The sequence below is a fragment of the Melopsittacus undulatus genome, chromosome 1, assembly GCF_012275295.1.
Source record: "Melopsittacus undulatus isolate bMelUnd1 chromosome 1, bMelUnd1.mat.Z, whole genome shotgun sequence".
Lineage (NCBI taxonomy): Eukaryota > Metazoa > Chordata > Aves > Psittaciformes > Psittaculidae > Melopsittacus > Melopsittacus undulatus.
Genome location: NC_047527.1, coordinates 84,943,513 through 84,963,801, shown reverse-complemented (window position 1 = coordinate 84,963,801; position 20,289 = coordinate 84,943,513). Strand labels below are relative to the sequence as shown.

The 20,289-nt window shown below is 37.8% G+C and overlaps 1 protein-coding gene across 1 annotated transcript in view; it reads right to left on the bottom strand.

The window, feature by feature from the left end:
* The window catches only part of GMDS (GDP-mannose 4,6-dehydratase), a 413,709-nt gene that overhangs the window by 348,809 nt on the left and 44,611 nt on the right, over positions 1–20,289 (bottom strand). The window contains exon 2 of the mRNA XM_031049754.2: positions 3,196–3,240. Within this exon, the coding sequence (XP_030905614.2) occupies positions 3,196–3,240 (45 nt within the window). The remainder of the gene's footprint in view (positions 1–3,195; positions 3,241–20,289) is intronic.

Here is a 20,289-nt window from a genome sequence, read left to right as displayed (position 1 = left end):
GAGATCAGGCTAAGGAAAGGAGAGTGAGGGCAGAGAAGAGAGAAGTGGGTAAGAAAAAGACAAGGCGAAAGAATGGGCAGCAGCTGCAAGGCCCAAAAATATTTTAGAAAACAGCAGTTATTCACTTTCTGGGGTGGTGAAAGAACAGCCAGAACAGTCAGTGCTTTTTTATGGACCTCATGAGTCAGTGTTCTCCACTGGGTTACAAGACACACAGGCAAGCTTAAGGCTGAAACGCAGGTTGGGAATTTCCTTTAACCAGCCATGATAAATAAGACTGTAAAAAACCCACCGGTTCTGACTAACATTAATGAAAAGCTTATTTGTGTCTAATATATTAGAGAAATTGTTCGAACACTGACCCTGTTTCTTCCTTATGTAAGATAGCCCCATGTCTGCTGGCAAAATTCATGTTAGCTTGGGGCAGAAGTTGTGCTTGCACAAGTGAAATCAAGCTTCAGCATCTGACTGTCCTCCACTTCTCCCTGCCCATTATTTCTGAAAGTGATCCCTTACACTTCGATACATCTTATATTTGGCTGGGTTGGGCCATTGCTTTACTCTCTTACTTCAATGTTAACTTGTACCTGTGAGAATATGCCAGCAGGAATAGAGCTTTTGCAGTTTTGGTTTGGTTTTATTCGGGGATTTTTGTTTTATACATAACACAAGCTATGGCTATTGACACTTCTTATTCCATCTGAAGTCTGAAACTTAACTGAATAAAAAGGTATGCACAACCACAGAGTGAGACCAGTTGACTGCTTTAAGGATGACATTTTGTGGCAAGATCTCTAATAACAGAATAACTTCATCTTCACAACTTGCAAGTCAAATTTATGATGCCAATTTATGTGCATAAAATCTTGTGTGCCCAGCCACACAACAGGCTTATAACATACTTTGTTCTACAATTCAAATGCTAAACTTTCCACAACTAAAATATTTCCATTTTGAGAGTCAATGGGAAACTGAGAAACATGTCCTGCCAAAAGAAATTTTCTTAAAATAATGAATATATAAAGATAAATGTTCATAGTTATATGGTTAAAGTTATGTGGATAATTTATAGCAACATAAAGTTTACAAAGAAAGACTTTCCAAAAAAAAGAAACTTCTATAACAACTTCACTTTCACAAAAGATGCTGGGAATATTTTGAATACTCAGATGAACATCTGTTTTGCTGACTAAAAAACAGACTAGTTTTAAAGCATCAAATTATTTAAAAGGAAGCTAACTGAAGTGAAGTGCTCTACAACTCTTACAGCAAAATTAAATATTTTGGCTTAAAGTTCTGATGAGAGTCTTCCTGAGCTTGCAATTGTCTATCTCTGAATGAAGTCATGGTAAAATTCAAGTTCACACAAACGACTGACCAATAAGTCAAATCTTGCCAGTTCAAACCTTGATGAAAGACTGTGCTTGCAAGCACTTTGCATCTGCCGAATGACAGTGATACTGACATTTAACCAATGAGATGTGCTAAATGCAATCACCCCAGGACTGCAAAAAAGTTTCAGCAAACAAACAGATCCTGAGAATCTGTTGCATCCAGCGATAACAAGAAAACATGCAAACCTAGCTTCTTTTTTCTGTTCTTTTTTTCCTCCCACTCCTTTTTCTGGTATGCACACACAAGAGAAAGAAAACCTGCCAAATGCTTAATCCATGACAGCAATATAACCGTAAAAAACCTGATGAAAGATACCTTTGTCTGCATGGGACAGGTGAAATGCAAACTTTATGACAAATGAAAATGTGTGCAAACTGGTTAATCTAGTTAAGAATGTAAGATCAAGTGGGGTTTTCTCAAAAGCAATTGATTTTTTAAAAAATTCAAATTATTTAAAGAAGTCAAACGGACCATCTTTGTTAGACAGGCAATCACTTATCACATGTATCCTTGTGTTCAGTTCATCAGGAATGGAGGTCTTTAACTGGGAACACAGGAAAGAATTCCAGCAAATAAATAGAGTTGAGGAACAGAAAAAAAAAACTCCACATGATTATTATAACCTTTCTACTGTGGAAAGGGTTACATTTCATTTTAGTTGCAGTTAGCAGTTCCCAATTTCATTGTGGAGTAGGAGAGAGCATGTGTTTTTGTCCTTAAAGAAGCAGAAGCAACCACAATGATATCTCTCTTCCCCAAATGGAATGGAGAAATAGTAAAAATAATCAATTTATAGCACACACATCAATAAGCAGATCAATCAACAAACCAGAAGAAAGGATGGAATGAACAAGGCAAGATTAACCATGTGCAAAAGCATGGAAAGAACACACTGGCTGAGAAGAGACCTCTCACTAAACTACGAAGCAGTATCAGAACAGAAGTAATACAATATTAAAACAAGCATTAACTTTCATTAAAACCCCAGAAAATACTGCATTGTAGGGAGATCAATCTGACCAGCCCTTTCCTTTTGTTATCACGCATTTTGGAAAAGTCTCTCATGATTAAGAATGCAAACATTCTTATATATATGCCCACAAAAATTCAAAACCATCAAATCATACTATAATAATGTGATTGTTACTTTGCTGGGTAGCCAAAACCATGATTTTGCCAGGGAAATTTTTGCAGCAAGTAGTTAGGAATCAGACTCTCTTTATTTTAAGGAAAAGGTAAATGAAAATAATAATATTAATCAAGAATACAATTAGTCTAAGAAAAGGGGTAGAAAATAATACTATGAAAACATATTTTGAGGGTTGGTTTGGGTTTTTTTTTCTTTTTCCCGTTTTTCAAACAGAAAAAGCAAAATGCAAGGTTTTCATCGCTGAAGTGTAACTGCCAAAATAAAAGGGCTTTTAGAGTGGAGAGGGAGAGGGGAAAAGAGAACAAACAAGAGATTCTTATTCCTTTATGTGGTACATTGCATCATAAATTATTGCCTAATTCCTTACAGTTTTGGCTCACACAGGTCACTGCTTATCTGAGTTGGCGGGAAACATGCAAAGCAGCTATACCCTGAGGAGAAGAGGGAATCCACCAGTGGACATTAGATGATAAATAGTACAATAAGCTGGCATGATTACAGGCCATGTTGCACATTCCTCTCTGGAGTTTTGATTTGTTATCTAGGGCTGGAGTGGAAAACATACACAGAGAAGGACAGAAGCAGAGGAAGCTGGAGCTGCAGCATCCAATCGGCTCCATCAGCCTGCAGCCGGTCACCGAGTCACTCACCTCGTAGCCTTTTTCCAGCAGGAACTCAGCCAAGTACGAGCCATCCTGGGAAGAGTAAGATATAGGAAAATGTTAGAAACACAGTAAATGGGCCTGGGACTTGTTAAAGTCTCAAAAAAGGGGGAGAAAAAAAATATTTCAGTGAGCTGAATTGGTAACAAGCATATACTTTGATTTCTCCAGATTTATATACCAACCTAAATATCCCAGAGACACTTTTTGGTTAATTTTATATTAAGAAGCAGTATACTTTAAAATAAGTTGCTTACAAATAACATTTGAGAACTCCTGTCTCTTGAATCTCTTCCCAAGTTCCATTATGAAGTGCCTGGGGACATCTTTCCAAAAAATCCTAACCACAGTTACTGAATGTGAACTATTCTGGACATAGGGAAGGAAAAACATTCTAAAAAAATTGGTACAAGCTATGCATACTCTGCAAGCCAACGTGCCTCTGTAACACTTGGTCTCTCTCACATCTCCCTTGCACACACACTGCTTCCACAAGCCCTCTGGAAGCAGCAATTAATCTGCCTGAACAATTGAGTTTTCAAAAACATCTCTAGCACACTGTATATTTATACTACAGAATACAAGCCACTTTCACCTATTATATGTCATTGAGGGTTGAGAGTTTGGGTTGTTCTGGGTTTGGGTGTTTTTTGTTGGGGTTTTTTTTGCCCCCCCCCCCCCTTTTTTTCCCTTTCTTTTAAATTCTTGCCAAACTTAAACTCACAGAACACAAAAGCTTTAAATCATACATTTTTCTGAAATAAGATGCTTTTCCTAGCATCACCATTGCCAGGGCTAGTAAATAAAATATAAGGAATCAGACACGTTTGGTGTGTATACATATTATGCTTATAAATGTGTACACACCATCACAAACCCAGCAAAGCTTACTCCTCCAGAAGAGTGGTCACTAACCAGTTCAGTGAATATTACCCATGCCCAAAGAGTCTGCACCTTTTTCACTGAGTTTTTGAACTTGTTCCGTTAACATGTGAGAGTATTCCAGAGTCAATTGACTTGCTACAGAAAGACCATAAAAACCATGGGATACCACCTATGCTTACACGCTTAAACTCTGTTTTGTGAATCTGCTCTGCTGTGATCATAGCCAGAGACATTTAAGTGCAAAACTAAACAGACGTCTCTCTGGTCCTTTTCTTACAAGCATGTTTCTCTAAGAAAAATCTCTCACACCTCAGATTAAATGAGCTTTTCTCATCTCATAGACAGCCTAAGGAGAGTAACATACTAAAGTAAGAAATATGAGATGCACTAGGAGGCCCTAGAGCAGCAGGACTGCCAGCAGAGACTGCTTACTACATTGATGGGAAAATCATGCACAAGTCTATCCAAAATGGCACAGTACAGTGTACAAGGGGCATGTTGCTGTATGTTTAAAATTGCAACATTATTAAAACTATATGACTTTATGGTATGTTTCATAAACTCTTAGTCCAGAAAAGCTTGAAACCAAGAAAGTGAGTCTCAGCTTACATACTTCCTCACTACATCTATACATATGTGCTCACACAGCTTTAAAGTTCCATAACCCAACAGCCATCAGTCTATCATACTGGTTGGTCTGGAACATTACTAACCATGTGTGCCGTGGAATCACTGAAACAGTCTGTTTTCTGTATATCAGCTGAAAGGAGAAATTCAAAGAATATGCAGACTCCAAAAATGGAAACTCTGGAGGCAAAGCAGCTGATGACAACTATCTTTATTGTGGTTGTCATCTTTTTCATTAGTAATTCCTCCAGTATTCATCACAGGTGGAATAGGGGAAGAAAACTTCCCAGTTCTCCTTAGTTACTCAGTTCACTACAGTAAATAAATCTATAAAGTAAAAACAAGGTGAAAGTGGGAGAGTACAAATGAGATGAAATAAGAAAGACTATGATTACTTCGGAAGTTGATGGGAAACAGGCTTGACTAGAACTGAACCCTGTCAATAAGGTCTTGTTCTTCTCACCAAGGCCATTGCTCAAACTTTCCAGTCGTCCTGGAACATTCTGAACCAGCAGTGGCACTCACTTCCTCTCCACTTCCTTTCCAGGTCTATCAAGTGATAGGGCAGGGCTTTACAATGAGTGGGAAAAAGGCAGCAAGTGTGAAAGCTACTGGTTTCTGGCTCTGGCACAGCACAGCTGATTTACTGTCTGGTAATCACACACAATGCAGATTCATGCTGTCCTGCACTGTGATACCATATCACACACGGCTCCCAGGCTTCATGTTTCCCTTCCTTTTCAGAAGAGCAGCTGTCGATACAAATGGCGATCAGAACAGTGATCAAAGTGTTGAAGCGTTTGTAGCTTGTAAGGATAGTACAGTTTCCATTTTTTCCTGATGAGGTCCAGGGGTAAATAATATTAAGCTCTATTAAATGATTTAATCTTTTATCCATAGGAGATTGCATTATGCATATAAATTACCAAACCTATTGATTTTTATTTATACTACAAATGGAGCTTTCAAGATTCAGGAATCACTGAACCATGGAAAAAATATTAGAGGAGCTTGGTGTTCAGCAACAAATCTCAATTTTTTTAGGGTTCTCACATTTTGCTTTGAGCCACATGCTGCCAACCATATCTATTCCTGGTTTGCATGTGAGTAGGAATGGACCAGCATGAAGTACATGACTTGGTCTGATCCATGAAGCTGGGGACTGGGGGAAGGGTCTTTGCTTTTGTAAGGGATGGTTATAGTCCTTGATCCTTTCTTGCTGAGTGTTTTACCCCAAGACTATGGTCTAAATCATCTCCTCAACACTTGAAAGAAACCAATACCAGCTTAGGTGGCAGTGAGCACGTGCAACCAGAAAGGCATTAGTATAGCCAGAGGCAAATTTGCTCATTAAGGTAGCTATAGGTATCCTATTCTCCAAAGTCAGCCAAAAATCACGGTGAAAAAACAGTCTATACAGATTAGAGCGCTTAGTTACTGTGCTCCCTTGACTGAGCAATATGCTATTCCACTTTAGAAATGTCACATTTGAGAGTTTACCTCTGCTAATGTGAAGTACCCAGCTACTGCTATTCAGTTTGCGACAAAACAGCAACATGAGGTTTTGCTAAATCCAAGACACCTCAGACAAAAGTTGGTACTTTTGTCTATGGCCAAAATATCAGTCTTAAAATAGCACACAAACTGCCTTCAAGTAGGATTGCAAAGAGACCTGGCTCCACACAGATACATCTGATCAGCTTGAACAGTCAAAACAGTTTAACAAGACTGACTAAACAAACCACCTCAGTTAAAATAGTTCCTCATCAGCACACTCTGACGTATTAAACTTGAAGAATCACTATGCTGTCCTTAGCCAAATAGTAGTTTGAAAGCACACACAAAGAATGATACTTCAACTGGCTTCCAAGACACAGCAGCAGGTTTCCAACTGCAGCTGCTTTACAGCATGTCTGTAAAATCCCCAGACAAAAGAAAACAGTCACATAAACTAGAGAGAGATAACTTAGGATGCAATATTTCGTATTTAATACAGTAGTTAATGTCAAGAACTTCAATAAGCTTTGACACACTATCAAAGAAAACCTCTTTCAACAGAGTGAAGAAATTGAAACATAAACAAGAGTTAGTGCTTTGCCACAAACATCTTGAATTAAAGAGAGTATCAAGTTTGACTTGATCTGTGAGCAAAGAACAGGATCACTTAGAAAGACAACTGAAAACAAGTGGAATTAAATAGATGATCCAAAATCTCCTTTATTTTGTACTGTTCTACATCAGGAAATTCCATTTGCAATGGATTTGTTTTGGATTTTGCAGAAGGCTGCAAAAGCAATCCCCATTTCAAGACATCTTCATCCTCTTCCATTGATATTGACAGTTCTGGCATCCTCCTGCTGACTCCTGGATTCAAGAACTAGGTTGCATCCTACCTGAGCACTCATAATCTATATAAGGGGACTCCCTCTTCCCACCACAGCTCCTCTCTGCTAATAAAAAGGAGTGGAAAAAGTACCAGGTGGCTGAAAAAAGGAAAAGGGATCAAGAGGAGGAGGCACAGGATTCTTATTACTGTTGCTAGAACTGCAGCAGAACTATTTGGACTGTTTTTTTTCACGGTGGGAGGAAGTAATTAAAATCCTAATGTGATGCAAGTGTATTAAGACTGTAACTCAGAGAAGAAAGGGCTCCCATTGCAAGGGGATAGTGTAAACATTTGAGAAGAAACGTCCCATAGTACGGTGGTAAAAAGGACAATCCCTACAAACATGTAATAGTAGGAAATCCCAAAGCCATGAAAAGATAGCAATAAATCCTACTGCAAAACCCCTAAAGAAACTCTCCACCGACAGCCCAGCTATTTTGTGAAACCAGAGAGCTGATTATATCAACTGGACTCTCAAACCTGACTCCCAGCCGCAAAAGATACACTCAAAAAGCACCACTTCATTGGATAGCACAGCAGAGACGACAGCCCGACTACTATGTCATCTCCCATACTCTTCATACCTTTGCAAATGGATTAGCAATAAAACCTGAAAACATAAAAACACAACACACTCACTGTCAGCTATACTGTTCGAAAGAGGTGTTGGGTTTTGATATTTCCACAATGGGAATGCATGATGAAATATCTGTCCATTTGCTAAATGCTTTACTTCTGTGCCACCAACACTAAGTTTTCAGACTGGACTGTTCCTTGGAAAAAAGTGACATAATTTTCCACATCACACAAAAGATCAAAGTTGGTTATACTTATAAAATTCAAAATCACGTTAAGGTTCATGCCATGCCCTTAGGAATAACACTACAAAGGTGAGTTCATGGAAGTTCAAATTATAGATGGTGTCAATTATCAAGGTCATTCATAGTGATTCTAAATTCCTTTTGAACTACAAACTACATCCATGCTTTGCTGAAGTTAAATTTGGATAGGTTCAGTTAACCTGCTTGGGGGACTATGTGTAAAAAGAAGGTGCACACATTCAGCTACAGGACATGGGGTTTATTTCTTACAGGGAGCTTTCTGCAATAACATCACCAATAGTGCACTGTCACCATTTTCATTTAGCCTTGTTTCAATGAATAACCTATACCTCCATTAAAAATGCAGAGGTATGCCAGTGCGCTATGCCTTGCACACTAAATTGTTGCTTCATGAAGTTTTAAGCTTTTGCACAGTTATCAGCTAACACTGCTTTAGTAACTTATTAAGCTGGAGTATGGTGACAGATCCTTTGAAGCAGGGAACTCACACCACACTAAAGCAACACCTGAATGATTCTAATTACAATCCATGATAACAACTATTCATTTGTTTGTAGCACTCTGAAACAGGCTTCCTTAAAAAAAAAGGGAAAAAATCCATGAGTACTACAGTGTAATGTTATTTTTGCTGAAACGTGCATACTTCTAATGATTTCCAGTGATTTACAGCGGAAATTGGTAATTTTTTGCAGCTACTATAAACAGAACAGTGCTGCACTTTGTCTCAAATCTTCAAGGCAATACTCAAGGTAAAGCATTAAAGCATTCATAAAAATTCTCTATACTGAAAAAAGGAAGAATTATGAGCTCTGAAGTATTCAACTGATTTATTAAAGCTGCCACCCTCCAAATGCAGTAGTTATTTTGCTATTTTGATTTGTATTCTGGCCAAGTAAGAATAGGAAAACAAGTGTCCTTTTGTTCCTGCAGTCAAAAAAAAAGTCAAAAGGCAATAGATGTTAAAAAATAATAATCTTTGTTTAAAAACTTTCTTCACTTAATTGAAAGGCTTTTGTGGTGCATTAACTGCAGAACAACAAAAGAAATAAAGTAAAGTCATCATTAGCAGTAACAACAAAAACATTCTAATTATATTACTCTGATCGTTCTTGACTAAGAGTTGTTTAAATAGTAAAAGAAAAGTAAAGTTGCTTTGGAAGAGTGAATCACCTTGTTTTTTCCTAGTCTGAGCTCCATCTGACCTCACACACTATTCCACTGTTAAACTATTAAGTTATATTAAGAGCTGCAACTTCAGTTACGAACAACAGCAACAAGTTTTTCTTCCTTCCTCCCTCCAGCTATCTTTATCCAAAACAACATTATTCACATCATCAATATCTATAACTACTCTACTGTGAACCTCACCGCAGACACTTAATCTAAAGAACAAACCTCTGAACCACTCTGAAGCCAACTTGAACAGAATAAACTTGTGTAATTCAAACTTGCTCCTTAACAGTAGGAGTATCAACTAGTTATTAGTTTTGGATTAACTTAAGCCAACAGCAGTAAGGTATGTCAGTGCAGTACTGCTGTTTGGGGGGGGGTTAAATGTTGATATTTTAAAAAACTGTAAAATCTTCAGTCTAGAACACATGAAATTGTACAAGAAGGAAATACTTCACATCTATCACAGAACTTCTACAGTATCTCAGCTTGGGAAAGACAAGTTACACCATCAAACTGAGTATACAAAGAGTTTTTTCCTTATTGAAGGAACCTGTGACACTTCATGTGTTACTTCCAAATACCCTTATGTCATGGTTTCCCAGTGACAACAGTCACGTGCTCGATAGATTCTTATGGAAAACTAAAAAATTATGCCCCTAAACTCTCAGGCTGTGTGCTCTAACATGGAGAAATTCAAAGTAACTACTAGTTTTTTCAGATACATCCAAAGAATAAATTTTATAAAGAGGAAAAGCATCAGTAGAGAGTCTTTTTGAGATTTTAAAGAACAGTGAATGCATATTAAAATCTGTAATACATACCTTTTTCTTCAAATTTGAAAGTGTGTAGTACATTAATATAAAAGAAACCAGTTATGAACTCTAAATTTGAGAGAAGCCTAGCTATACTTTTCTGTCTCACTAATGAAACCACAGGGACTGGAGGAATGTATCTGTAAACATGGCAATGCAACTCATATGTACAGCAGTCCACAAGAAAATTAAAACCTCTACTTATAATGTTTGTAATGGGAAATCCATAACAGTTTTAAAACCCACAAGATGATTGTTTTGCCCATCCCTATTTCCTCCTATTTTCAAAAAGCTACTGGCATCAGATGGTCTTTCACTTTTCCAAAATAGTAACGGCAGCTATGAGCATTTTGGACATGCCCATCATCAAGTACTCAGACTAACCCATCAGACCCATTTGGGGACTAACACTGTTGCAGCCAACTCAGGGAGAAGCCCCTCAATCTGCAACTAATGCAAGCTAACCCCAAACACTAACCAGTGGAAACCCAAACACGCAGAACCTAGCTGGGGAGAGCAAAGAAACCAGGAACTCAGGACTAAGCTGCAGCACATGCTCTCAAAAGAGTATTTTGCACCTCAGACTTTGAAAGTTCAGAGTTCTCAGAGTAACAAATCATAAAGCCCAGAAATATTTTTTTAAGAAATAGCATCTGTTGTGTTTAAGACATCTGAGTAAGTTTGTGAAGCAACACCAGGAGCAAAGCAGGAAATCTTACCATGCCATCTTTACCTTTAACATCCTACAAAGGAAAACTGAAACAAAAGCAGTAACCTGGCTATTACTATAACTGTGGAGGCCACCTGAACTTATGACCGTACCTCTACACACATCCCACTAGAAACTGTAGACCCACCTCACTCCCAGACAGAGCTTAATGGGTTTTGTAATTTGTGGTGGTTTTTGTTTGTTTGTGGTTGTGTGTGTGTGTGTGAGTGTGTGTGTTCTGGCTTTGTGGGGTTTTGTGGTTGTTTGGGTTTTTTGGTCTTTTTTGGTTGATTTTGTTTGTTTGTTTTTCCCTTCAGCAGCCTAGCACAGCTGCTGAGGTTAAAGCTGCCTGCACCACTTTTACAGTCTAGGATTTATATACTTTTTTTTAATACTCCATATATGTTCTATAATATAACTGTAAATAAATATGGCATCTGTGGTAATACCCGATTGAATGAACAGAGCTATTAATTAGACAGCACCTACCTTCCTCTCCAAGCAAAAACAACAGTTGGTGGAGATGCGTAATTGTATAATAAATGAACTTACATTCAAAACATTACAGTATAGATTGAAAGTGGACATTAGGCCTGATGCCTCTTTTCCACATGCTGCTCCTGCTAATCAAGCACCCCAATGACACAGGGACTGAGCTTCCTGGTGGAAAGAAGCCAAGCAGGATAAGGATTATCTAGGTGATAGCAAAAGGATGCAATGTTTTTTCAGAGAAGGTTGCAGAAGGTCATCCTTATATTTACAGATAGTGCACAATGCCTTGTGTACCCAACTTCACAGCTTTCTCTTGTCAGCTTTGAAAGGGAAAAAAACTCACCCAGCTTCATTAATTGCCAAGGTTCTTGTCTAAAGGGAATTAGAAAGGGAAAGTGAGAAGTGATGTTTGCTTATCCTATCTGTCAGGAACAGGATTTTGAACAGACAGCTACCACAAAACCAGCAGCAAAATACCTTTTCCTTCAATTCATACAGTAATAAAATCACCTGCAGTTTGAGTTAGCAATAATGAGTTGTATCATCTTCAAATGCAGTTATCAAAAGAATTCTTCCAGCTAGCTAGATGTCATGAACAGCTTCCTATTTAAGATTAGGACAGAGATATATCAGGATAAAGCAACTATATAGTTTAAATATTTCCACATCAGTTTTGTTCCAATGAGTTATGCAGTTTTGCATAGACCTCTGAAAACAGAGCAACTATTTAGAACTTTCACAAAGCAGCCTTTAAAAAAGCATCAAAACGAATTACTCCAAAAAGTTGTTACAAACATGTCTTACTTTAACTTCTTTTGTTTGCTGTTCCACAAAACCTGAAACTAGTTAAATTTAACTGACTTTACAAGCTGCCGAGAGACTTAGTACATAGGACACATTTCAGTCATTTTGGTCTGTATTCATAGTAACTTCCTCTAAACTCAGGGTTTCTTTGCAGCTTTTTTGAACCGCTTTGTGCCCTAGGAACTACAGGAAATATTAGGGAAACCTCCCTGTCCCTCTCACTTTGCAAACTGTTCTGTTACATTTGTTCCTGCTTACAGCTTACCAAAGCCAAGCATCACAGTATCACAATGCTACTTCTTTAAAATTCATAAATTCTTTAATTGCCAAAGGACATGAGGGTGCACTGGAACTGAACTGCAACGAGGCAGTTTTTGCAAAAAGGCAAATGTGCAATCACATCTAATTTTTAATACAGTCATCCCTGCCACTTAAAAATGGCAACATCCTACCTTTAAGAAACACTTTAAACTTCCATAGCAAGGACAGGAAGAGAACTCTTGAGTTTTCTAAGAAAACTCAAATCCTCAAATATAAACATAAGAGCAAAGTGCAAGACAACCTCATTTTCAGAAACATAGGGACTCAAAATGGCCTTTTTGTTTGAATGCTAAGCCCCCTGTGAGAAGATTCTCAGATATGCACATACATAAGCAGTTCCTAAAATGCAGTATGCAGGTCCTCCTTTTAATACTGTTAAGAATTACAGATTAACACCTCCATGCAGCTGTTTGGAATAGTCTTCATGCTTCCTATTTGTGGGTCCACCTGCTTTCACCTCTAAGCCAACGCCTCCAGCAAATAAAGACAAGAAGACAAGAAAAAATTTAATTGACAAATAAGTCAAGAAATCACACCTTATACCTTATGGATCTTCTTAAATGCTTATGCACTGAATCACTACAATATGCTCAAAGTAGACAGAAAAAGAAAGCTTGCATACTGAACTACGTCACACATGGAAAACTAATATGGGCAGCCCTTAAGGAGTTCTTCATTGCCACATCAACTAAGGTACTCCTCATCAAACCATCTGTCTTCTCCCTCTGCCTCATTCCAAGAGAAGACTCATCATCCATTTTCCTCCTATCCTTCCCCTTGAAAGCTTTTTTACAACGCATTTAGAGGCATAAAAACAGGACTGCTATACATGCACCTTATTGTATGACCTGACCAAACTATACTATACAGTACCCTTTTGATGACCATCCTTACTCCTTAAGGATCGATTGCATTTATTTAGGGCATCTGGAAATACACTGAACAAGGTTGCAAGAGTACTACTGAATCATTTTGTACTAGTGAACATGCTGACAACCTGCAGGTGTACATAACCAGACAACTAGCTAAATCACTCTGCTTCACAGAAGACTGCTGAAATGACCCTGCACCTACAGACCTTCTGGAGGAAGATATTTGATTTATTGCAACCCAGAAAGAAGTCTACAACAGCTCTGAGATGATGGTAAAACTCCACCTTCAGGATATAAAGCATTACAGCTACACCCCTTTCCTCCCTCTGAGGACAGTCATGCTGCCTGATTCACAGCACTAAATCTCATTCATTCAGAGCTCCAATTAGTACTGCAGCCATCTGCTACGCACGGACTATCCATAGAGGCAGGCCACAGGCATGCTGCTCCCCTGGCACAACTCCAAAACAACTATGGCTACATATTTGCACATCTTGTTTCCTAATATTGCTTTGACAAACTTACTGGATAGAAGGATGCTAGCTGGAGCAAAGCTGCTCCTCTTGGCTGGATGCCTACAGAGCAGTCTTGCAATTTAAGCACTCTGTATCTGAATGACCTGTGATGGAAATACAAACTTTTCTAGATATTTCATAAAGTGAGCTTGTTTCTAAACATGACAGCAGTCCTAGATCCATAAGGACAATATTCATGGGTTTTTTTCTAGATATTTCTATTTCACTCAAGGCAGTGGTTTACCTGAAGGGAGGTACAAACGTGAAAGAAAATGTTCCCACGTATTCTCATGTGTTTTTGTAGGGCAATCTCAACCTGAACAAACTAATTTAGCAATAAAGTGACTAAAACTTACATCTGAAAGTAAACAGCAGGGGGGCAAACAACTCTAAGCACAGGCAGACAAGGAGGGGTGCTCATCCTGCTGAAGTGTGACTTCAGAATTCCTCCAAAATTACTGGGATGGGACAAGGAAACATTGAGCTTGCTATTCTCCTGCCAACATGCAGGAAGTTAAAACTGCGAGTTGCAAGCAAAAGTTTTCCTGCAGATCTATTCAGTGAATGCTATGTTTTCCCACAACTATTGTCATATTTTGATTTTGCTCTGCAACTTTCCTTAAAACAAAAATTTTACCCAAAGATGCTGGGGACAGATATCTATTTACTCATTCTTAATGCCAAGCTGTGTTTTTCTCTGTCTACCCATGCTTACATAAATATGACATGCAAGAAGCTCGTATCTAGTCAGTAAAAAGCATTTAATGTTCTCTTTCATAAGAACAGCTTTCCAAGTAGCTCATTTACATAAAAGCAGGAGCTAGGCACAGTTCTTGAACAGTATCAGGAATCATTTATGCACAAACTTAACACACAAGTCAATCTTTTCTGACCTATGAGAATTCAGTTTCCATTCAAAGACACACAGAAACAAATGGATGTATTCCTCACTGGATCACCCCATACCCTTGACAGCTTAGTTGTTTTATATTTCACTGATGCAGAATCCTAATGATTCCTTAGCATGATGCTGCTGCCTTCCCCCTTTCATGAAAGCTAGCAATCTGTAAACACTCAATTTACATTTAACTTTCACACCAAATGGGAAAAATTCACCATGTTGAAACTCAGTGGTCCTAATGATGTGTTGTGAAAGGTGGTCAGGAGCCAGCCAGCAGTATGGAGATTGGGAGTCCCAGATGCTCATAAGAAAACCAATATAAACCAGCATCTTACACACTCTATTTTACAGTCTTCTCCATTGTCAAGTACTTATGCCTAGAAGTTAATAACAAGGTTAACAATATCTTTGTGAGATAGCTCTTTATTTTGCCTGTATTTATTTACAGCTTGAGGAAAATCCTGATACAAATGCATCCTCCAGTGCAACTGGCTAGACTAGTAGGGCAAGACAGTAGAAAGAATCCTCTTTCTTTCCTTTTTAATCCCTTTTTCTATCCCTTTTTAAAGGCTGAGTAAAACAAATTACTCTTGCTGATGCCATCCAGTTCAAGTGCAAATTGCAAAGTTGTTTCCACATTTTTTGTGTCACTCTCTGGAGAGCTAAAGCACTAAAGATGCTGTTATAACAAGAGGTAAAGATTTAAATGCACTGTCCTTAGTAGTTTAAAGCATGCAAAGTACAGTTTTGTGAGGCCTCGACTTTTGTCTCTGGTGTGATTTGTGTTTGAGCTCACCCAGCAACTTAGATCTGGTTTTAAGCCTCCTTTTGCCATAAGCATAAGATTAATGATTACGCATGGCACTGCTTATAAAACACCCTCAAATGCTATAGCAATCTATGCAAATAGTCCTGAAAACAGGTATCAGGAATGAAAACTGGTTAAAACGTGTATACAAGCACATGTCTCAGCAGAAATTTGTAAGCACATGTACCCTGTTAGAAGGCGGAAAGAAGCAAAGGATTTTTAACTGCAGAAATATTAATCAGTGGCACATTCATGTTTTTTTACAGAACAGGAATGAACAAACTGACGTTAATATTTCTGGAAACAGTACAGTAACTGCACCAGCACAGTTTAACAGATTTGCTGAAATCCAGAAGAAAAGCTTGACTGAAAAATGAAAAGGCTATTAAAGTAATATTAACCTCACCAGTCTCTATTGGATCCACTATCCATCGCTCATTCAAGGATTACTCAGCTAACTGACCCTTGACAGTGTTTTGTGGGACTCTTCTTAATCAATTCACTATTTCAATGGATGATTATACTGACACTAATAATATTTTATAAATAGAGCATGGAAACAAAGACAGACCTATGGGGTAACCAAGTCAGGGAGCAATACTAAATCAAATGCAAGGCTCCGAAAGAAAGAAACATTCAGCTTCCCTGTCAGCAGTCATCGAGTACATTGTAGAGCAGCTGGCAAGATCTTCTGTTGCTTCTCATCACTTCTTTCTCTGGCCTTCTCCTTCACAAAATTATTTCCTCTTGATATCACCAGACACACAATAACTGGGCTAAAAAATTAAGCTTGCTGTCTAAAGCAATCCTCCCACCTCTTCTCTCCATCTGGAGTTCAAGCCTATACAGGACTATTGCAACATTTCTGGAGGGTTTTTCTCATTATTCCTTCCGAGAATAAGCTTCTTTTTAACTCTTATGAGCAAATTGTCCATACCCATGAATTGGGAATACTTAATTAAAATAAACCAGCTAGAATGTATATAGCTCTACCGCTACACATGCTATTGTACACTACAGTTCTTATGCCAATAAAAACAAATTTGTTAAGGGCCTCGCTTGTGACAGAAATGCTACAAGTTATTACCAAAAGGGAAGAGGGAATAGAGAGAAGTCTAAGCATGCTAGATACTACACAGGAATGCCTTATTCTTAGAATTGTTCTAATTCTCTAAGCTTCAGAGTGTCATATTCTCCGTTCAGGGAAAGAGTTGTGTAATACTTTATAGTGATTTATGTGGAAAAAATGTTATGGTACAAACTATTCAGGTTCATTTTATTTTCTATACATTGCATAATTTACAAGAAAAAGACAACACAGATGGGAGAAGAAAGTTTAGCATGTATTTATACCGAACATTTCTCTTTCCATAACTATCCAGAGCTGTTCTTAACATTTCAGACCCATGGAAATTCTTTGCAGGGCTTTAGTAAGACTATATAAGCCTAGCCACACATTTCCACTTTGGGGAAAGAAAATGACCCAAGATACTTTAATTCAGTTATGCCTCCCAGAGATAGGATGTGCTGAACATTAGGAAACAGCTCAAGAACCCTTCAGAATTACCAAATTCTAGCACTATAACCTAGTTTTTACTGACCCATGAACTGCAGATACACAAACATAATTTCTACTACAAAAAAAATATGTGAGATAACTACATTAAATACATTTTTAATATTTACTGCAACTCCAGGCAAAGTTGATTGAAGCAGGGGGTTTGTACTTTACTTTGTCTTTGAATGATTATTTCATTTAAACAACCTAAACATAAGTGCAAGAAAAGTATCTTAACCTTCCATGTTGCTGTTAAACAAATTTTAACTGTTTTAAGCATTACAGTATTCCAATATAGTCCAAATTGGTGTGGTCTCTGAAAGATACTAGCCTTCATACTTTTGAAAAGCACAACCTGAAGAGAAACGGATGGAAGCAAAAAGGAAGGGATCCTTCACTTTGTTTTTGTTTAATAGCACACAAAAAGGCTTTTACCCCCAAACCCCATGAACTAATTAAGAACCACACAGCATAGCACAAACACAATCCTTAAGACTGAAAATCAGTAACTTCAACGTTTACCTGCAGCATTAGCTAACATGAGGACAATTACTTTGTACTTCCCCAGAAATTTTTCAGTCCAGGTTAATTAAAATGTGTCTAACTATTTCTAGCTCAGAGGGAATGCACTCCCTCAAGTTAAAGGCAGCCTTAAGCAGGCAAACCAAAGACTAAGATCAAAATTTAGTCACATTAGGTTAATACTCCAAGCACAACAAATTACTTAATCTGAAAGCAACAACACCTTTGCTTTGATTTTCAAAGTATAATGTGATGCTAGCATAACACTGGATTCTTCAGTAACATGGTAGGTTGAAAATTTTATAGAGAGAAAGAGTTCCACCTCTGAAATTAGCTAGAATTAAAGCTTGCACTTGAACAACAGCGAGCACAGCCTGAGGTATCACAGACATCACTAAGATCCAGTGATGGAAATGCACAGCATTTCCCAGTTTAACAGGTCTGCAGCAGAGGCTGCAAGTACCTTCCTGCAAGGCATTCATTGAGACATCTGAAGTCATTAGTCTATTTTAAAACTTGAATAGACTTGACAAAAAGATTATCTCACATACCACAGAGTAAGACAGACTTCAGAACCAATGTCAGATCACAGACCCCTAAAAATGGTTCCTAAACAATACACAAAAAAGGTGTTCTCATTTGGAAGATGCATATGAAGGCCACATTACCCCATTTTGAAAGCTTTCTTCAAGACGCCAGTTTAACCAGTAACCTTCAAACTGTACTATAGTTAATTCCTGCTTTACAGTCATGATTAATGGAATAATGTACCAACAAAATTATTCATGTGCAGTTAATCAAGTAGCTGTATCTTCCAAACATTTGTTTTGTTATTTGGGGGGTGTCCTCCGTGCCCTCCCCCCCCCCCCCCCTTGATTTTAAGCTTCTTTCCTTTATCAGCTCTAGAGCCCAGGTTGGAAAAGATATCAGTAGGCCATGAAAAAATAGTAATTCTTCACTGATGCGCCCCCAGAGCAGAAAGTGTTTGGCTGTAACTTGATGTGACACCTTTGGTTTTGGCACAATATAACAATCTTTCAATCACTGCTTGAAGTTACAGAAAAACAATGTGCAAGCTGAAATTTAGATGTAAATTAACACTTCTTTAATAAAAAAGAATTATAAAATAATGCCATCAGCTGGCTACTCTTTTGTAGCCATCTTCTTACACCTGCAAATATAAAATACACAATAGATGTTGGAGAAAAAGGACTAACTCCATCCCCTCCCACCCCAACTGAAATACTGAGTCTCTATAGGAAAACTTACATACAGTCACTGTACATACTTCCATACATACTCATATACTTCTATACTGTAAGTACATACTTATATACTGATTACACTCATATCTTTCTAAAATGTTTGGCTGTGTTGGCATGTATCTCAATATAACAAATCAAGCTTGCACATCAAAACAGTTCTGAAAACCTTGCCATGGTTCTGGCTCCAATTATAGTATGAGACAGGAAAATGGCAGAAGTCTTCTTTGCTAGAATGTATTTGCAAAAGCTTCTTGAAAACCTTTGAATCTAGGACTTAAGGAAGATTAATCCTAAAGGAAACAAGTCATTTGTAAAAGAGAGAGGAAGGTTCACAGGCTCTAAGTCTCTAGTATCTTCCTTTTCTTTCTGTTATATCATTTTACATGTCATGGTTCCCAGGTTCCAAACTCTGACCCCTTAAACTAAGGGCTAAACCACGAGTAATGCTGACATTTTCAACATCCACTCTCTGAACCACACATAGCACAGAAAAACAAGGTATTAGTCTGAAGTCATTAATTCCAAATTAATCATCCAAATGGGGAAAAAGCATAAAACAAATACTAAACCCATTCCTAGTTACTTCTTTTTAATTCCAAAAGTACCACAAGTATTTGAAAACTGCTGGCTTTCCCTAGAAGAGGGTCCCAACAATGAAGCAGGGGATTTATGCATTTCCACATTTTGTTTTCAACGCTATTCCCCAATCTAAAAGCTTGGTTACAAGTTTCTGTTCACTTTCACAAGTAGGAACAGCAGGAGCAGTTTAATCAGGTTCAGTATTGCTCAGGTAAGCCCATCCTAGGCACCTAAGACCCTACTACTCACAAAACTGGCAGCTATCAGTTCCACAGTGCTTTCATGCTTTGGAAAATCAAAAAGCAGCAGCAGAATAAAAAAAGGTCTCCATCCATAGACTTTAGATGGCATTGTTATAACCTTCTGCACTTGGGGATTTAATTTCCAAGAAAAAGTAAAAATTATAACTGCATTTAATATCACTGTAAATGAGATTAAAATGTTAATGCAGAGAAGCTGCCAAACATACCACCTCTTGGCAACAGTTGTTGGAAATCTACAAACTAGGGATGCCAGGGTTTATTTGAAGCATTCAAATTAGATTACTGATTAGGATCACCTGTGGATAATACCCTATTACAGTTTCTGCAAGAAAATTTACAGTTCTCTCAACCATCTGCACAATCATCTTTGGATGCCATCTACATCCATGGCATTTAGTGTATAGATATACACACTATATATAGTGTATATATATGGCATAGGCATTAATATTTTCATGTAAATCTCAATTTTATTTTTTTTTCAGAACACAGGATATCTAATATTCTCACAATGTATTTAAACCCTGTAAATTTTACAAATAACTTAAGCACAGGAAAATACACAGACCTGATATCCAGTTGCATCACAGAATTAAAAGGCAGACACAAACTGAAAGACAGGAAGAGGGCAGAAAAATACAGTTAAACCAAGGCTAATGGAAGCATTGCAGCAAACATGCCAAATTAATCCTCTTCAGTGTTTGATATCTTAGTAGGGAGCAAAGAATTCTCATTAAAAGGGCCTATA